Source organism: Pinus tabuliformis, chromosome 4_2 (assembly GCF_031772625.1).
Source record: "Pinus tabuliformis cultivar Carrire ecotype Pingquan chromosome 4_2, CPIR1, whole genome shotgun sequence".
NCBI classification, from domain to species: Eukaryota; Viridiplantae; Streptophyta; class Pinopsida; order Pinales; family Pinaceae; genus Pinus; species Pinus tabuliformis.
The window spans coordinates 1,185,186,696-1,185,207,742 of NC_142304.1; the positions used below are offsets into that span (position 1 = coordinate 1,185,186,696).

The 21,047-nt window shown below is 38.4% G+C and overlaps 1 protein-coding gene and 1 pseudogene across 2 annotated transcripts in view; both read left to right on the top strand.

Annotated features, from left to right (window-relative positions):
* LOC149173914 (putative U3 small nucleolar RNA-associated protein 7) overlaps positions 1–21,047 on the top strand; it is a 63,873-nt pseudogene that overhangs the window by 33,262 nt on the left and 9,564 nt on the right. Inside the window, exons 5-6 of the transcript XR_016259159.1 lie at positions 18,124–18,256; positions 18,516–18,634. The product of XR_016259159.1 is annotated as a putative U3 small nucleolar RNA-associated protein 7 (transcript). The remainder of the gene's footprint in view (positions 1–18,123; positions 18,257–18,515; positions 18,635–21,047) is intronic.
* Positions 1,504–3,911, top strand: LOC149173915 (uncharacterized). Its single transcript, XM_089428093.1, has 2 exons — positions 1,504–1,674; positions 2,728–3,911. The coding sequence occupies exon 2, from the start codon at positions 2,775–2,777 to the stop codon at positions 3,909–3,911; it is 1,137 nt and encodes a 378-aa protein (XP_089284219.1). The 5' UTR covers positions 1,504–1,674; positions 2,728–2,774.

Sequence of the window (21,047 nt, forward strand, 5' to 3'; positions counted from 1 at the left end):
ATGTTCACCCTCCTCCAGCTCCTCCTCACCGGGGTTTTCATCAAATCCACTTTCTCCAGCTTCTTCATCCCCCTCTTCATTTTGGCCCCTCCGTTTCCTACTCTCTAGCACCATAATAACCAGAAAAGAGACCAAGAAGAGGAAAATGCCAAGAAATATAGCGAGGTCCATGATGTTTGATATTTGTAGGCTTTTGAATCTGCAAAATTTAATGGGAATGGGAATGGGAATAGGAATGAGAAAATTAATTTAATTTATTTAGATTAATTAATTTAATTTATTTAGGTTCATGATTTATTTACTAAATAAACTAAACTAAACTAAATTAAACTAACTAAACTAAACTAAATTAATAAATTACTAAGTTACTAAAGTTTAAACTACTAAATTACTAAGTTACTAACCTCCTTGCAGGCTTGCTCCTTGCTCCTCACTTTTCCTCACTCCTTTGCTCTCCTCAACTCATTCAAGTCACAATGAAATACTTTTTGCCTCCCAAGCCCTTTTAAAACAATTTTTATTTTTATTTATTTATTTATTTTTTGTTTTTTGGTTTGTTGTTCTTGTTTGTTTGTTTAATTGAAATTTTTTTTTGGCGTCCGCGGAATTTTTTTCGCGCAATTCGCTCTCGGAGCGAAAAATTAAAAGCTCGGGAGCGATTGCTCCCTGAGTGCTCCTGAGCTTTAATTTTCGCTCTGGGAGCAACGCTCCCGAAATCGATCTCGATTTTGGCAGGGAGCGGAATTGGGAGCGGGTTCGAAGGGCGCGGGGGGGGGGGGGGGGGGGGGGGCGCTCCCCCGCAACTCTGAGCCAAGGTCAAATTTTTTGGGAAGTTAACTCAAAATTTTTATTTTTGAGTTAAATAAAATGCATTTAATTAAAATATTTGAATTTCCTCAAAGATCAAGTATTTCGACGAATGAGATTAAAAGAAATTTTAATTTTCATCAACGGTCAAGATTGCTTTGACGAGGATCACTCGAACTAGCCGGTGGAGGATTTATCTTTAAATAGGAAGTCATTTGTCAGTCGATGCATCCAACTTTGAGTCGTGTGCTTAGCAAGAATCTCGTGTAATCTTTTTTTCCGGATAATAAAGAAAGACTCTGTGGTTAAGCTTAGTCACTGGATTCGCCGTTTTTTATGCATAAAATTCGAAATTCGGCGAATTTGAAGGTCAAACGAACATGTTCGTTCGAGTTCGCCATTAAATTCGGCGAACTCGAATTTCATGCCGAATTCGAATTTTAGCCGAATAAAATCGCCATTAAATTCGTTTCTATGCGTTGAAATTCGCCGGCAGCTGATTAAATTCGTTTTTTTTCGCGCCCACGGGTATGAGTGTTCCTGTTTTAGGTTTCATTGGTTTCAACTTTCATTGACTCGGGTTTCGTTGTTTCAAGTTTTCATTGCCGCCGTTGGTCATTGCAGACGCCATAGACTACACCTTGACGGGCTCGGGTTTTTCCAGAAACAAAGACTCGTATATCCTGAACAGGCATTGATATCTCCCAAATCAGTGTAAGAGAAGTTTGTTGGAAGACAAGGCGTGAAAGAAAGGGTTGTTCTGGGCATATCTATCTTCTGCTATATCAGTTTACCAGGCCGAGAGGCGAGAAGTTAGAACTCAGAAAACTGCCGCGTGTGCATCTGCCATCCTGTAGGCTGTAACTTGTAAGTTTTCTTCTCGTCTTCTTTGAACTTTCCTTTCCGTCATAGTAATGGAACGAACCAATGCTTGGAAAGAATTTGGTGTTGATAAGTTATAACATTACAAAGGAATCAGAAGTATGGAATGATTCTCTTAGAGCAAATGCAGTTAATTTCTGTCAAGAAAATGCCATGGTTGGGGATCCGGATAACCATACTTTGTTTGGACAGTCTCGAGCACCTTCTTGATGAATGACTTTAATCTCTACGCTGCAGACATAGAGTACCCCACTGTGTTACAAATTATTTGTTTGCTGGTGGAGTTACTCACGTCCTGTGCGGCTGTGCCTCTGTCCAAATGAGTCCTTCATTACATTGCTTCGCATGAGTCTTTTCTCAAATCCTGATTTTGTCTCTCTGAAATCTGGGTATGGCATTTTTGCTTTTCCATAGTCTGTCCCATGAAGTGCTTGCACTGGATAGTTCCCTTACCAAGTTACCTCCTGTGCATGCCACTTAAGTAAATAAGCTATCATTTCCATACTGTCAGATTATAAGACTACTACTGCAGTTAACAAAATGTTTTAGTGGGCTGAGAGTACCCAAAGGACAATTTCTTTTGGATCATTATTTTCACCCCTTAATTTACATATGCTCCACTTTTTCTAGGCTCTAGGCTCTAATTATGTTCTCACTGTGTTGAAGGCTGAAGCCTGGTTTGACTGTGTTGAAGACAATTTTCTTTATTCAGAACTACCCAAAACCTCCTTACTACCCTCAAATTTGTTGTCAATAAGTTAGGCAATCCTTAAATAATAAAGACTGTTATTCTTTGAAAACTGTTATCAGCTCTTTATCAGATCTTTCATCTGGAAAATTTATCCTTAAATAATTTATAACAGTTTATAAATTATAACAGTTTATCCTTAAATAATTTTCCAGATGACAATTTTCAATGAGAGAAGACTGTTATTCTTTGAAAAATTCTGGCTTGCTTACTGTTCGTTGGATGATCATGAACATTTGCTTTACAAGTTTACATGACTAACGAAAATGTAATTTCAAAAAAAATTGCAGGCATTTCAGACATTGAAGTGTCAGACATTTCAGACTTCTAAATTCCAATGGCACCCCCAAAATCAACTGCTGTAGCTTGGAATTTTATCCAAAAAGATGGTTTTAATCTTTCATGTCAGCTGTGTGGACATAATTTCAAGGGCACTTTGACTAGAGCAGTGGATCACCTTCTCGGTATTAGCAATGGAAGTGGAGGTGGTGTTAAAGCCTGCACTAAGATCACTGATGAACAAAAAGCCAAAGTGGAGAAAGACCATTCCAGTTCACAGATGCAAAGGCAGAAAAGGGTGAATAAGAGGCAGCGAATTGAGAGGGAGATTGCCATGTCTTCCTCCAACACCATTAATTCAGTTTCAAACATTGGTGGATCTAGTTCTACAGCTCCTCAAGCAAAAACAGGGGGGCCGAAAACATTAAATCAATTCTGGAAACCTGTTGAGAAACAGGAAGTTGATGACGCTGTTGCTGAGTATTTTTATGCATGTGCAATTCCCTTTAATGTGGCGAGGAGTCCATATTTTAAAAATGTAATTAAAAAGGCCATTGATTTTGGGAAGGGCTATGTTCCTCCTGGATCTGAAGCTTTAAGGACAACTTTGCTAAAGAGAGCGAAAGACAGAGTGACAGGAAAGTTGGCTGATATTAAAGAGTCCTGGAAGCTTACAGGATGCACAATTTTGAGTGATGGTTGGTCAGATTTGTGTCATCGCCCATTGATCAATGTGCTTGTTTATTGTCCTCAAGGGGTAGTTTTCTTGAAGGCAGTGAATGCAATGGATCAAGTGAAGACATCAGAATTCATTTTTGGAATTTTGGATGAAGCGATTCAAGAAGTTGGGGTGGAAAATGTTGTCCATGTTGTTACAGATAATGCATCAAATTGTGTTGGTGCAGGGAAGCTGATTATGGAAAAATATGGGCAGATTTATTGGACCCCTTGTGCAGCTCATTGCTTGGATTTAATGTTGCATGACTTAGCCAAATTTCCTTGGGTCAATGAAACAATCCGAAGAGCCAAATCAATTTCAAACTTCATCATCAACCATCGTCTCACTTTGAGCATATACAGGAAGAATGCATCAAAAGAGTTGTTGAGGCCTTGTGATACAAGGTTTGCCACTTTTTATATTACTCTGAAAAGAGTTGTTGAGGAAAAAGCGATCTACTCTCTCAAAAGAAACTAAGGGGAAAAATGTTGAACAAATAGTGCTCAATAATGGCTTTTGGGAAAATGCAAACAAGGTTTTAAAAATTTGTGGCCCAATTGTTAATGTGCTCCGCATGGTTGATGGTGACAAACCTTGTATGGGTTTTGTTTATGAAAGCCTTGATCGTTGCAAAGAGGCCATTGCAACTGCTTTTGATAATGTGGAAGCTGATTACAAGGAGATATGGGATTTAATTGATCATAGATGGAAGATGATGCATAGTCCATTACACGCAGCAGCATGCTATTTGGACCCTAGATTGTTTGGGTTACCAAGACATAGGGACGAAGAAATCATGAATGGACTTATCCAATCTATTGAGAAGCTAAATCCAGATCCAGAGATTGCAGGTTTGATCAGAAGTCAGTTGAGAGCATACAGGTTAGAAGAAGGATTATTTGGAACAGTATCAGCAAAGTATGATAGGAGCAGAAGTGATCCAGCACTATGGTGGGAATTTTATGGTTCAGGGGCACCAGAATTGCAAAATTTTGCAATTCGTATCTTAAGCCAAGGAACAAGTGCATCAACATGTGAAAGGAATTGGAGTTCCTTTGACCACATTCATTCCAAAAAAAGAAATAGACTGCCATCTCAAAAATTAGAAGATCTTGTTTATGTTCGTAGTAATTTGCAGTTGGCATTGAAGAATGTGGCTAAAGAGTCATCCAATTCTTCTACTCCGTGGATCGATCCTGTTCCAAATGCAACAATGGATGATGCTGATTTGTACATTGATAGTGACATAAACACTGACAGGGAATTCGCTGATGAATCTGGTGCTGAAGCATCTAGCGGATTCACATCTCATACTGCTCTTGATGACATAGAACTTTTTGATATAACAAGTGGGCAACAGGAACGTCAAGAATAAAACTTGTGTTCCTGTTTTAGATTTCTAGTTTAGTTTTTGCATGAACAATTTGCTAGAGCCTAAAACTGCCAAGCTAGCTGCTACTTTAAAGTTTAAAGTTTAAACTGTCTTTTTATCTTATAAATTATAATGCAGAGTTTTTCATTGAACTGCCAAAAGAATATATATTTGCTGTTCATTAATTAAATATCTTAGAAGTTAGCATATATTTGCTGTTTTTGTATATTTTTTTTATGCCAATCTATCTTTAAAAAATAGTTATGAATGGTTGCTTACAAAGTTACAGCCTACAGGATTTCTTATAATCATGTTTTAATTTTTTTGGGATATTTTCTAGAATCTGTGCTTGTTTTTCATGCCTTGAGGATTCCTACGTTTCAAAACTGTAAACTTTCTAATTGTGATTCAACACTTCAACAAATATCACAAGCTGGCTAGTTTTGTAGATGTACTGTTTTGCTGTTACTGTAAATTGTAATATTAGGGAATTCTCTTTTGCTGTTAGGGGGGCTTCCTAGTATCTTTATCTATTAAGGTTTAGGCTTATTGACAACTTGGTTGTGAAGGAAATAAAGAGAACTTGGATGGAAGTTGTAATTGATTTACTCTAAATATATATCACAAAGTTCACATGAAGTGATAAAGGTATTCAGGTTTTATATACCAGCACTAAATAGATATGTTTCCAGGTATGTTGAGTCAATATATGTGAAATTGCAAGGCTGTCCTTTGAATACAACAATTGCTGTAATAAATCTGTCAATGCTGGCCTGAACTTTAAACACAATAACACGCAGACCTTCCAGCTTATAATGGTTCCCTCCTGGTCAAATTTATGAGTATTCCATAGCTGAATATGAAGTATATTTCAGTTAATATAATTTCTAACAATAAGATAGTCTTTATAAGTGTATAAATCTGCCCTCTAAATGTGGGTTCTTTTTTTTTCCTGTAAGGAAAAATCGTAATTTCATTATAAAGACGAAATTACATTCTGTAGATGCTGGTGGCATACAAGCTGGCTGCTGTACTGTTTTGCTGTTAGTGTTTTGATTATTGTTTTGATATATCAGGGTAACACTAAGGTAACCCTGGCTAGTTGTGTTCTCTTTTTGTCATTATTGTTCATCTATGATCACTGATACTATAAGTTTCTTCTAAAACAGAACAGAAACAGCTATACTAAATGCATTTGAAGTTGCCATACCATTTCTCATATGCATATGATATATCTATCTTTAATATACATTTTTTTTTTTCGAATTTCTATATGTCGAATTTTATGTCGAATTTTATCGACAAAATTTGAGTTGCCGAACTTTATTCGAATTTCATGGTCCTCGAACTCGAACTCGAACTCGAACCTGGTGACTTAACCATTCTACTGGTGTTACTCTTCATAGGAATACAATAAGATGTGTTGTTTTCATGCATAATTTTTTTGTAAAGCCATTGATGATAGCTTCTAAAGAGTGATTTGAGTACGTGTATCTTGCTCAGTCGCCGGGGTTTGAATAATAATCTAAATTTTGAACGTAATAGCAGGTATCTCTATTTGTTTGAGTTTTATTATTATTTTCTCGCTCTATTTTGATGGCTGGATTGAGTTTTGCAGGGAAATCTTCATTTTAGATCCTCGGACGTTAGGGGAAGTTTTCAGTTGGACCATCCAATTTCCGATCTGTGTTTCCTGAAGAGGCTAGCTAAATTAGCTCCGGGTTTATCATAAGATTTTTGTTGGTGATGCACGAAGGGTTTCGAGTTAACATCTTTAAAATTTAAAAATCTTTTAATTTATATGCAACATAATGGTAGATCTAGCTGATTAGAGCCTGCAGTTTGTAAATTTTGTAAGTAATTTTTCGAACATGCGTTTTTCTGAGTTTTAATTTTTTTTTTTTATCATTGTATATATTGTTTGCGTCTTTTCTTGTTGTCGTGCAGCTAGAGATATGAGGAAGAAATTTGTGTAGAGTCTAGATCTAGGCCCTGGAGGGTAAGATCTGGATCTTTGGGGTTTATCAACATAATTTTCCAGGGACATTATTCAAATTTTAAATCTGGAAATTTTTATAAGGGTTTCAAGGAAATTTGAAGCAAAAGGATTCAATATTTTAATTAGAATTTCTGGAAATGTTTTTAAGGGTTTTCTGGCTACCATTTATATGTTGACTAAGTTTTCCGAGCTGCTGCCTGGGGTTCTTTTATTCTTTGCTGCAGAAAATTTTGAATTTTTTAGAGAACCCTCTTGCCTCCTTTGTTGCCAAAATCATAGCCCCTCTGTTTGCTGTGTTTTTTTCAGCTTGCTTGGCTCACTGTTCCTTCAGCTTACATACATCAATTCCATCATATTCAGCTGCAAATTTCGATTTATTTTATCTGTGCGTTCTTCTTTTCTGTTGCAACCTTCATCCCCTGCTAAAAACGCTGCTTCTCCTCCATCAAATCTGCTGCCCTCATCTACTAAACCATAGCTCCCTTTAAAACGCAACCCTTGCCTCTCCTTAAACCTGTGTTCCCTTCTGTTGCTGCCAGCGTCCTCAAACCTGCTAGCTATTCTGCGTGGCTCCATTCATGAACTCCCTTCTCTGCGTTATTTTCATAACCCACAACTACATTCCCCATCTGCGGCCTTCCCTTACTGTCTCCATTGACCTGCGTCCTTCTCGCTGGCTGCCATCCACATGCTCCTTCCCCCTTATCCATTTGCATCGCAGCTTCCTCTCCACTTCCTAATGCTGCTTGCTGTCGTTCCTCGTTATTCCACCCTCAAAACCCCACGAAACTCCTCCATTGAGCTCCATTTTGCCTGAATACTGCCTCCTCCGTCGAAATGCTGCCACTATTGACCTACATATTCAACAAAACGAACATTCAATTTTCTCTCTCTTTGCTTTATTTTATGTTTTTGCATGACTTAGGTTTAGGTTTATTAATAATTCAATTTTTATTTTTGTTTTTAATTACATTTCATTTTTTGTTTTGATTTTTATGACTTCGACTTAAATTTTTTATTATTATTTATTTTCAAATTTGATTTCATTTTTACTTTTTAATCCTAGGTTTGTTTTATTTTGAATTTAATTTTTTTTCTTTTTTTTTGGTTTTGTTTTACATTATTGATTTAACTTTTTTGTTTGTTTGTTCTTCTTTGTTTGTATATTTTTATTTCATTTAAAACCCTCAAAAGATATTCAAAAACATTTAAAAAGCATTAAAAAAATCAAAAAATCAAAAAATTTCATTTATGTGATTTTAAAATTCCTAAAAGAATTAAATCAAAAGAGGATTTGCACTTTCACATTAAAAATTTTAATGTGGCCTATGGCTCATTAAAATTTCAATTTATTAACCCTTTTGATTTGTTTTACTTTTGTCACATTAAAAATTTAATTTCTTCATTTACCACACTAATTTAATTGCCTAAGGTATAATTAACATTCAAATTTAAAGTTCCTTAGTGTCCTTTAGTGGTAGTGTTTTCTCTATTGTCAGGTGCGATTAATGTTTTAAAATCATTGACTATTGGAGAATGATAAATTATTCTAGATCTGGGTTATTAATGAAAATCATTTTAAATCTGGAATCATTGCTTCGCATTTAAATTTCATAATTCTTCACAGGATTTAATTGCTAGAATATTTTGCGTGATAAGGTTTTGGGCGTTGACATTTAATTGTTCATGATCGTCGTTTTCATCACATTTATAAATTGCTCGGGATATCTTGTTTTTGTTCAGTCTATGGTTAATTGAATATAAAAACAATGGTCTATAATTATTTTTATCTTGTGGTTGTGTCTTATTTTAATCTATCCATCTCAGTGGACCAAGATTTGCTTTAAATTCATCAAGGTGTCCATCTTTAAGTCTCCTAGAGCCTGTGTTTCACAGACAATTCTCATTCATTCACCTTAGGGACTACCCTGCTTGACTTGTCCAGGAGAGAGTCTAGACTCTAAACGGAGTGAGTAAGGATTAGAGTGACAGCGCTTGCTCCGAGCATTGTCGCGGTGCCTAGACACTTTGTGCGACAACAAGCCCAATATCAATTTCCAGATTAACAATCACATTAACATGATAGTAAATGTAGATAGAACATAAATAAAAAGCAGAAGACAAGCCAAGACAAGAGGACACAAGATGTGGTGCATGCCAGGGACAAACCCCAATGTGGGGAACCCTTCGATCAATTCTTCGTATTATTCTTCAAAAGTTCAGCAGAGAGAGAGAGTACAATATACAAAATTCACTTGCCCAATCATAGTCAAATCTGTCCAGTGAAACTGCAGTCAACAGGATGCCCTAACCAGAAAGTCAATGCTGGTCAACTTAGCAGAATTACACCTTCAAATCAGTTCGGTCAAACCCAGTCAATTCGGCCTCCAAGGACAGTCTAAATCAGCCCAAAACAGTCCCAAAAATATCAGTCAAGCTTGGTCAATGCAGAGTCAAACCTGCGCTCAACGCTGGTCAAACCTTCTGCAGTTTGGTCAATTTATGAAACAAAAAATCTCAGAGTGTCTTTCGCACGTGTGGAGTTGAGAGGCTGCCCAGAAATCCGTACACCCAATCAGATGAGGAGAGAGAGATATGTGTGAGATGAATGATGATCAAATGAGGTAGATGCTCCTTCTATTTATATGAAACTTTGAGCGTGAAAAGACATGTTTTTGGGCTTCTGAGCCTACATCAGATTGCTCGCCGACTTTGACAATTGTCCATAGAAGAAATAAATTCATAATTCCATTTATACATGTCAGAATGAGATGATCTTTAGATCAATCCTAGACCTCTCAGAAAGAGGAATCCGACAAAAATATCATCTTCATCATATGAGCTGTCTAAGGTGGAGTTTGGCCCTAGTTGCCAAATTTAACATAAAAACATTGACTGATATTTATATCAGATTAGCATTTACTTGAAACATAAGAGCTACTCTACCATTTCCTTTTCCGCAACTGATACAAGAAAAAATTGCAAACACACGCATGAATTAACACACTTATTTTTGGTCAACTGACCCTGGAAGAACCAGTTCTTCTAGGAGGGATTTTATTTGCTTCTTAGAAATTTTATACAACAAAAATACAACAAGAGATTAACTTATCTCTTTCCTTTGAAGAAGCATTTATGAGGTTGTCTTTGCACAGAGATCTGGCTGATAAATTTAAGCCCACAGTCTGATCTCCTCCAGCCAAAAATATTGCCTCTGTCACAGCTCCTTCACTGTTGTAATGGACCCATTGTACAGTCACCTTATCAGCCTTAAGAACCTGAGTTTCTTCACTCAAACATGCCTTAAAATAAGCTGCTCCAACTTGGAGAAAACAAGCCTGAAATTTTAGCTCCACTGGCCCAAATTCTTTGCTGAGAATACACAGGAAACACAGCCTGAAATTTCCACTGAGCTAGCACAAAAATTTCGCAAAGTATACACAGGAAACTGTGGCCCAAGATTTTCGCTGTAGAGGCACAAAAATCTTGGCATTCAAGTGGCTGAGTGAAAGAGGATTTCTCTACCGCCTGAACATTGAAACAAAACTGACTTCAAACTTGAAGCATGCCCAGAACAAGCAACAAATGATTTCTCTGCCTTCGTCCTTGAGATTTGAGCTCCCACACAGGCTTGAACTCGATCTTCTAGAGACCCCGTAGCTTGATCCTTGCTCTCTCTGCAGTAGAATTTCCAAGCTCTCCTCCTATCTCCTTGCTCCTCTCCTCAATAGCTCTCATGAGAATAATGAGCTCTAATCTCCTTTTTCCTCCTTTTTGTCTTCTCAATAAGATGAGAACCCGAACCCTTAGATCTAATGGCTATGATTAAATCTCTGCTCATTAAATCAAGGATGGAGATCATTTCCTCTTGACCCGCTTTTTAATGTGGTCCCCCTTCTATTAATGAGCCTCCATAGTACTTTTTAATGTTTTAGTACCATGGTCACTTTTTCCTCATAATGCCACTTTTAGAATATAAAAGTCACTTTAATAATATAAAGTGTACTTAGTATTTTTTCACATAAAGTGACTTTTAAAACACATATGACTTTAATAACTTGAAGTACCTACTACATCTCCACATAAAAAGTATTGTAGTCTCTTGACGTTAATTAAATTCATAATGTCAATTAGACAAAAGGTGATTAATGTGTCTCCCTAGGCCAAAACGAGAAATGCCTAGGAAACACCTCTTTGGTACCCTTATTTTCAACACTCCCTCTTATTGAGGAAGGTGTTTGTCACCACTCCCATCCTGTCTCTGAAGAATACATGCTTGCCCGTTGCCAATGACTTGGTGAGAATCTCTGCTACCTATTCATTAGTGGATATATACTCAAGCTTCACAACTCCCTTCTGAACCCAGTCTTTGATGAAGTGGTATTTGATCTCAATATGCTTTGACCGGTCATGAAATATTGAATTCTCATAGAGTTTGATGCAACTCTGGTTATCACAGTATATTGTAGTTGGTCTCAGCCTCTAACCAAATAAACCAAATAGCATCTTGCGAAGCCACAGTGCCTCGTAACTTGCCTGACTAGTACCATATACTTTGCCTTTGTGTTGCTTAATGCCATTGACCTCTGTTTCCTGCTGAACCATGACACAACCGCTGAGCCCAATGAGAAACAACACCCGAAAGTACTCTTCCTGTCACTAGCACTGCCAGCCCAATCTGAGTCCGTGCAACCAATCAATCTGACTCCATCACACCTGACATAGTCCATACAATAGTCCACTATGCTTGGTTGGTACCTCAACACATGTTTTGCACCAGTGCACTCTCCTGGGCTCCATCATAAAGTGACTCAATGTGTTGACTGCAAAACAAATATCCAGTCCAGTGTTGACCAGATACATCAAGGAACCGATTAACTAACAAAACAAGGTGGGGTTCACCAACTTAGAATCTGAGGCATGCAACTTCTTCCAGTTGGTGATCATAGGAGTAGCCATAGGCCTACAACCTTCATATAGAATCTCCTCAAGATATCCCCTGCATACTTGCCTTGGCCAATGAAGATATGCCCATCTTCCTGCCAAACCTCCAACCCCAAAAAGTAGTGCATCACTTCCATATTGGTCATATCAAACAATGAAGCAAGATCTCTCTTGCAGTGCTGGATGAGTCTATTGTCTCCTGTAATAAACAAATCATCCACATGCAAAACTAGAATGAGTGGATCGTCACCAACCATGATGAAGTATAGGTTCGAATTTGCATCACTCTTCTATAAACCCATCTCTTGCAAGTAGGCATCTATCCTCTCATACCATGTCCTCGACACCCGCTTTAGTCCATATAAGGCTTTCTTAAACCTACACACATGAGACTCCCTTCCATGCACCTCAAAGCCCTGTGGCTGCTCAATGTACACCTCCTCCTATATAACGCCATTGAGAAAGACAATCTTCACATCCATCTGGTGAATCCTCCAACCCATCTCAATTGCTATAGATATGACTGTTCTAATGGAAGTGTAATGAACAACAGGAGCGAAGGTCTCTTCATAGTCAACTCCCTCTACCTGTGAGCAAGGTTACTTGGGAGCGGGAGCGGAAGCGGGGAGTGGGAGCAGAGAGCGACATTTTCAAAAGCTCTTGGGTCAAGAGCGAATCGAGAGCGAATTTTAATATAATATATATTTTGATGCATATACGTCAGCAAAAGCATGGAAAATGATGAATTAGATATAAAAATCATAAAAACATGGATTAAACCATATAACATCAATCATCTAGAAGTTATAATCTTCATCAACCACGTCCACAAGTTACAATTTCTCATCTATATACATGTAAGGGTGCACATAACCAAAATAACATTGAGTGTAATCCATCTCTGAACCAAAAATACATCAACAAATAGGCTCTAGATGGCCTCTAGCATTTAACATTAAGAATTTACCATGAATTGCATATCAATACGATTGAGATAAGTTTGAATATTAGGTTGCCCTACAAAAAAACTCTTGTTTCTTTGAAAAAAATTGCATTTGGAACATCTTTGTGGCAAATTTTTGTGAAAACACCAGAGAGAGATTTTTTGTTTTGTTTTGCTGGAGCACGCACTCGGGTTGCTCTTGATTCGATCCCGCTCGGAGCGTTCTCTGAGAGCGATTCAGGGGGGGAAGCACTCCCTCGCAACCCTGCTTGTGAGGACCCCCACGACACAAAATGAGCTTTGAACTTCTCCAAGCTGCTATCCACAACATGTTTGATCTTGTAGAGCCACTTGGAAGTCACCACCGAATTCCCCTCAGGTCTCGGCACTACCTCCCAAACATCATTCTTCATGATGGAGGCATACTCCTCCACCATGGCATCCTTCTAGATCTGTTGATTGGCGACCTACTCATAACTAGTTGGTTTTGTCTTCACAACATCTTCCACAAAGCCACCCAACCTCTCTGGTGGTCTGCTTTCCCTCATTGACCACTTGGGTTTCCCCATTGCCTCCCGGGCTTTCTTCAGGTTGTCATGAAGCCATCTTGGCTTCCTCCTCCTTGTAGTAGCCTCCTTGGGTGGTATGGGAAAATCCTCAACTGGAGCCTCTCCTCCTGACAAGGAAGGCTCTATTATGACCAATGGAGATCCTCGACTCTGATATTTTGCACTTGACGATCCTGCACCAGGTGATCATGCACTCAGAAACTGATATCAAGTTCTTTTTCAACACTGTAACATAACGAACATCAGTCACCTTTAGAGGAGGCAATGACTCCCTCTGAAATGATACTGTCCCCACTCCTGCCGCTCTGACCTTGGAGTTATCTCCAAGCACAACCTCCAAGTCAATATCATCCTCTAAGAAACTCATGAAGTGCTCTCTCACTCCAGTCATATGGCAGGATGCTCCACTATCAACAAACCAAGCATGGGAAGATGTAACATGAGTGGCTAAACTCACCACCAAGGCAGACTCATCCACTTCTGCTGATAAGGCAAACTCAATGTCAAATCGGGAAGTGAAATCATCCACCTCTGCTGAAGCTGCAACTCCTTGCTTCTTCTTGTTCTTCTTGTTGGGACATTGAACAGAATAGTGACCCATATTCCCACAAGCAAAGCATTTCACTTTGCTCATGTCTTTCTCCTTCACATTTTGCTTCCCCTTCTTTTGCTTTGCTCCACTAGAAGACCCCTTCTTGGACTTATTCTTCTTGCCCTTCGTCACAAGAGCAACTTTCTTCTCACCTTCCCCACCACTCTGGCTACCTGCCTTGGCACTCCTCTTGGATGAAATCGTCCCACATCCTCCTCTAGTCTGGAAAGTGCTCTCTGATCACAATGCCATGTATGAATCCATCCCATTTCTCAGTGAACTGGGATAGCCTCTCCCACGGCAGCCAACTCCTCCTTCACCTGTGAAATCTTGGTGAGGTATGAGGTCACATTGTCGGTCTTGGTCATCTTGGTGTTTCTTAGCTTTTGTCTCAACACCATCTTCCTGTCCTGATGGGAACTTTGGTGTAATGTGACTAGAGACTCCCAAATCTCGTAGGCAAACTTCATTCCTGTCACATGAGGGAATAGGTGATCTTTGATGGCATCAAGGATGATCCTATTTGCTTTTACATTCTTCTTGTTGAATTTTGTCAAATGTGTTTGGTCAGTAGGAGGTTGCACTGCATTCTCTACAATGTCCCATACCTTCAACTCCTCAAACAAAAGTGTCATACTCTCCTTCCAAGGGCCAAAATTATCAGCCCCACTCAATCTGTCTTCTACCCTCAACCTAGTGGCCATGACCCTCACGAGTCACAACCAACAAAATGGAGCAGATTTGATACTAGGCAGTCTCCTTCCTCTTAACCAACACTTCTTTGGGTTTCTGACTGAGGTTTAGTGACTGCTGTTCACTGAATATGAGAAGTTTTGCATACTGGTCTTTGTATCAGCTGATGAACTTTTCAGATCTGAACACCTTCAGGCATTGATACCATGTAGCAAATTTAAGAGTGCTGTAGCCCAACCCAATTTTCAAGCTTTGCATGGTTTAATGCCCAAACCCATCATAAAATATTAAAAACATTTGATTGATCTTTATATCAGATTTGCATTTACTTGAAACATAAGAGCTACTCTATCATTTTTCCACAACTGATACAAGAGAAAATTGCAAGCACGCACATGAATTTAACACACCTATTTTCGGTCAATTGACCCTGGAGAAACCCAAAAGGGGAAAACCAGTTCTTCTAGGAGGATTTTTATTTGCTTGTTGGAAATTTTATACAACAAAAATACAACAAGAGATTAACTTATCTCTTTCCTTTGAAGAAGCATTTAAGAGGTTGTCTTTGCACAGAAATCTGGACTGATAAATTTAAGACCACAGTCTGGTCTCCTCCAGCAGAAAATGCTGCCTCTCTCACAGCTCCTTCACTGTTGTAATCGACCCTGTTGAAAAGTGTAACTAGGTTCGGTCTTTATAATGACATGTAATTGTGATTTTCGTAAATGATGAAAACTAAAATTATTATTGGCTTGCCTCATGGGTTTCATGAGCAAGGGATTTTATTTTTAGATGGCTCCCTTTGTGAGCCTTTAGGATTTGTCAAAAGAATTAATGTCATGTATGGAGAGCCCTTCTTGGGTATATTTCAAATGTATATAAGTCTATAGAATTGTCTGGAAGCCCTCCAAAGACAAATGCAAGTTCTCCTCTTCAAGTTGGCCTCGAGGAGTAAAAATCTCATGTCGGCTCACTTAAATGGAGACACAACTATTCAGTTTCACAGGTCGGCTTATTTATGGGACAACCACTATAAATAGCCGTGTAGATTATTCCATTTCCACAGTTCAGAAGTTCGGATATCCCTGAGATTTTCGGATGACAATTACAGTGCTAAGTTCAGATGAGAGTGTAGAAGAAAGTTTGGTGAATGAGCTTGGACTAGGGTACAGAAGTATAGAGATAAACTCGGTGCAGTCAAGATAAAACTGTCTCGGTACAGCGAGGAAAAATCTTGGAGAAATTACAGTGATCCAAGTTTCGGTTCTAGCACAAAAAAAATCTCTATGTCTCAGTTCAGAAATACAGTCTCACAGTACATTGCTATTACAGATTGGTAATCATCTCTGTGTGCTCGGATAGGAGATGATCTCAGTCCATCCACAGTTTGTTTTGGAGCTGTCTCTGTAACTTTGTTTCGGTGTCTCCACGGTGAGCAAGGCTCGCTACTATCACAGTTTGAAGGTATTGATGAGGACTCAATGCCATCACAGAAATAAGATCTGTGTCATGTTAGTGACAAGGTCTCGGTGGAAACTATGTCTTGGTGCTAAGAAGGTCGAAGCGGAAGAAGAGTCAAGAAGAAGGTTGACTGTCAAGAGAACTTGTGTCTTGGTCTTGGAGTGGCAAATAGGTCAAGGGTATTGGTCTTGGTCTTGGTATTCGTCAATTGGAATCTCTATAAGAAGAATTTTGTGCGGGTTTTCCTCTCAAAGGGTGGGAGGTTTTGGTCCTGGCTTATAGCCTACATTCTGTGTCTCTTGTCTATTTATGTTAATGCATTGGTAGCTGTTTGATGAAGAAGAACACCAACAATCTAAGTAGAAGAAGATCCTAATATAAAGTTGTAAAAGTCACTCACAAGCAGCTACTAATTAAGAGAAATCACCTAATTCATGATGCCCTAGATTTCTCAACAGACCCATTGTACAGTCACCTTATCAGCCTTAAGAACCCAAGTTTCCTCACTCAAACATGCCTTAAAACAAGCTGGTCGAACTTGGAGAAAGCAGGTCTGAAATTTTCACTGAGCTGGCCTGAAATTTTTGCTGAGTATACACAGGAAACTGAGGCCTGAGATTTTCGCTGTACAGGCCCGGAAATCTCGGGATTCGAGTGGCTGAGTGAAAGAGGATTTCTCTGCTGCCCGAACGTTGAAACAAATCTGACTTAAAACCTGAAGCATGCCCAGAACAAGCAGTAAATGATTTATCTGCGTTCCTCTTTGAGATTCGAGCTCCCACACAGGCTTGAACTTGGCCTTCTAGAGATTTTAACCCCGTAGCTTGATCCTTGCTCTCTCTGCTGTAGAATTTCCAAGCTCTCATCCTCCTGTCTCCTTGCTCCTCTCCTCAATAGCTCCCATGAGAATATTGAGCTCTAATTTTCTTTTTCCTCCTTTTTGTCTTCTCAATAAGATGAGAACCCTAACCCTTAGATCTAATGGCTGAGATTAAATGTCAGCTCATTCGATCGAGGGTGGAGATCGTTTCTTCTTGACCCCTTTTTTAATGTGCCCCCCTTCAATTAATGAGCCTCCATAGTACTTTTTAATGTTTTAGTACCATGGTCACTTTTTCCTCATAAAGTCACTTTTAGAATATAAAAATCACTTAAATAGTATGAAGTGTACTTAGCACTTTTCAAATAAGGTGACTTTTGAAACACATTTGACTTTAATAATGTAAAGTACCTAGTACATCTCCACATAAAAAGTACTTTAGCCCCTTGACATTAATTAGACACATAATGTCACTTAGACAAAAGGTGATTAATGTGTCTCCCTAGGCCAAAAGGAGAAATGTGTAAGAAGCACCTCCTTGGTACCCTTATTTTCAACACAGTAGAATATTTCCTTGGGTGGGATACTCTCTCCTAGAAATGGAAGTTTCAGATGGTAGATTTATTTATTTGCTTGGCAACTTGTAACCTGATAATTGCTTTATTATTTCAAATATTGCAAGGGAATTGGTTTTCTCTGTTATGGGTTAGCCTGGTGTTGTATCTTCTGGATGCATGCAGGACAAATATTAAATTGACCTTGTGGAAGCTGTATTCTTGTTATCTGATTTACCAAATTCTTGGATACTGATTGATTTGAGGGAGTTTGTCCTTTACATATCGAGCAAGTCCAATGTTCCCCTTTAAGAACTATTTTTCCAGACAGTCACAGACAGCACTGAGTTCTGCTGGATTATTAATACCGATCTTCTTTTTGCTTGATAAGCACAGGTTTTTGTATGTATCTTTTTCTGTTATAGGAATGGTAGTAAAATAATTCAGTAAACATTGCATAGGTAATTATGTGTTGTCAAGAAGCATAATACATCCTTAATATTTGGCTTTCTTCATACAATGATAGCATTGCTGAATTTGTTAGGGATAGTTGATGCTTACATGTAAAACCAAGGTTGAAAGGTTTAGGCATTTTGTGATGCTTTCTCATAAAAATTTATGTTTGAAAAATTGCTTAAAATATTTCTTGTTCCAAAACTAGTTATTTATTTCAAATCGGTGGAAGCTTAGTAATTCAAGATTTTGGATATTTATCTGTACAAGCCCTTCATGTCATTGTCAGTGGCTTCTACCAAGTGAGGGAGGGTACTTGGAGGCAGAAGGCTTAGAAAAGACAAGCAACTACAAACAAGAAGACATTGTTCGTGAGGTAGATCTTTTGAGTTCGAGGAAGGCATTTGACATTAAGCTACAAGGTATACAATTATCTTTTTCTCAGAAGGTATATAATTATCTGTGCCAACTGTTGAAATAATATCGGCTAAAATGCTATACCCTTTCGTTCTGCCTGGAATTATGAGGCTTGTTCACTATAGAATATTATCTATATTGGGTTTGTATCATGGGAGCTACTTCTTAGTTAATTTTGCTAAAGAGATGGTATAGGGTGCACTTTTTGATCACGATATTGTCTTCCATATTGCTGATAGTGAAGAACATTTTTGTTTTGAACAGAATTTGGACCATATATCGTGAATTACACTTTGAATGGTCGTTACATGGTAATGGCGGGTCGCAAGGGTCATCTATCGATTATGGATTGGAAAGATTTACGACTCATAAAGGAATTGCAGGTTAGATATTTTACACTTCTTGTAAACAGATACATCAATTTAATAGAGTGTATGATAATGAGCACCAAACATTTATTTTCTTTTGCTATTCCCAAGTGTCTTGGCACAAACAAAATGCAGACACATGAAGCATAGTGGATCTTAATGCTTGACTGCATTTTAAATAAAGTGATGTATGAATTGTTAAGGAAGGGTGAAGTGATTTATGAATTCAAGGTTGGCTGGGATAGGTCATAAACAGCTGAACACCAGAAAGAGTATTTTTAACTATGAAGGATATAAGAAAAAATGGTTATAATATTTGAGTAGAGAGTAAAAGATTGATTTGATGCTTCTGTACAAATCTAAAATTTCTGTGAGTATGTTCAGAATTATGATTAGATTCTTTGCATTTTGTGGAGATTTCTTTTATTTATATATATGTGTGTAGGATAAACTTTATCCAAAACACACCAGTTTGTGGACATGATTCCAGTATGATTCCTGTTACCTGCTAGACCTGCACTCAAAGATATTCAGAGTCTCAAACCCATGTGCAACCCTGGAAGCACTTAGGAAGGTTGCTCATTGTCACCACAACAACTCTTCCTCTCACTTTAGGCCAGCCCTCCTCTAGCACAAGAGGGAAATCCATAGGAGATATATAGGATGGTGGACCAACACTGGTACATATCCAATGAATTACGGAGTCAAGATTTACAAACAAGATAGTTTGAATATTATGGAGAAGATGTAATTAAGCCATACATTGATGTTCCATAGTTAGTCCAAAAGAGGCATTTAGGTTACACAAGAATAAGTGAGATCCCTTATACAAGATCCACCATTGCAACCACAAATTATGGCCAAAATAACATGCAACCACTAAATCATGTAGGAACAACCATAACATAAAGCCAAAAATGAAGTATACAAGGTAGGACAGCCTTTCAGTGAATGAACAGCCCAACACTACATCATATCTTCAAATCTGATTTCATCACATTAGAAGAGCCATTAAGGTAGGGCAGCCTTCTAAAATCCAAAGTTACATCAAGGATTACAGAGGGCATTCCATAGGCATTCCCACTTGGAGCACATTTTCAAAGCCAAAGCATCCCCTAGGATGATGCTCATGTTTTCATTGAATACAGCTACCAAACTACAAAGGCTATTCCAGAAGCAAAACAATGGCAATCCTTTCAAAGACTGTAGTCACCCATTTAAAACACGAGAGAGATGGTAAACCACCCATATAAACTTGCCCCTTGATTTCTTCCTCCCAATAGTTCTTCAACAAAGCTTGGAGGAGATCTCCCATCAATTCAACCACGCCCTTTACAAATTAAACTCTCCTCTATTTATATTCTTCACATCAAACCCTTATGGAATAAAATATTATTAAATTTCTTCTAGATCCACATTTTGCTCCAAGCAAATTTTCTCAAAGTTGGGCGCTCAGCAGAGGGTGAAAAGATGGATAAAATATGCTTTGAACAGTTCTTCCTGCCACATGTCATTCTTACGTTAGGGGTGCCCCCTTAAAATGCTCGTTTGACGTTGTTTTAGGTCTCATATGCCATCTGTCAATCTCTCTAATACTCAACAAGGGGTGGAGCGCTCCTCAAACTAGGCCACAATTCTTCCTTAAAAGTTAAAACGACACCCAATTGCCATTTGTTCTTTTTTTGGCAAAGGCATTTGTTAAGTAGAGCATATAAGCATTTGACCATGTCTTTACCTTGAAATGTGCCTTGAATGCCTCCTTGGGTGAGGTTTTGCCCTTCTTTAATGTAAAGTTTTGTAGATGTTCTATGCTAAGAGCAATTTCACTTTTCTCACAGCAATCATACAAGTAGATAAGCAAAATGCAGATAGAACATATAAGCAGATCTTACAGAAGACAAATCAGAAACAAGAAAAATGTATGTGTTTGTTTCGGCGGTCAACAGGATGCTTCAACCAGCAAAGTCTCCTTTGGTCAGCCAGCCCAGTATGTGTCACAACAACCCTCCAACCAGTAGATGAGTCAACCCAAGTCAGTTCTACAAAAGTCAACGCTTTCCTGAAAAGTCAACGCAGGGGCAGCAAGCTAAAAATCAACGCAGCAGCAAAACGGTCAACCCTTTGACCTCGATTTTTGTGCCAGGTAGTATGGCCTTCAAAAATTGAACCTCCCACAAGTTTTCAGCTTGTTTGGACCAAGCGTTGACCAAAGTCAACGCTGGTCAAACTTCTGCGAAACCCTAGCAGCAGAAACCCTAGCAGCAGAAAAATCCTCTTCGTCCTTCCCACGTGTGGCTGAAATTCGTCCTCCAGGTAGCTCGTACTTTTAAGGATGAGAGAGGAAGATGTGAGTTGTGTTGTGATCAAATTCTCTCCAACTTTTCCTGTATATATATATCCATCAATGAGGGTGTGTGACACATCTGTT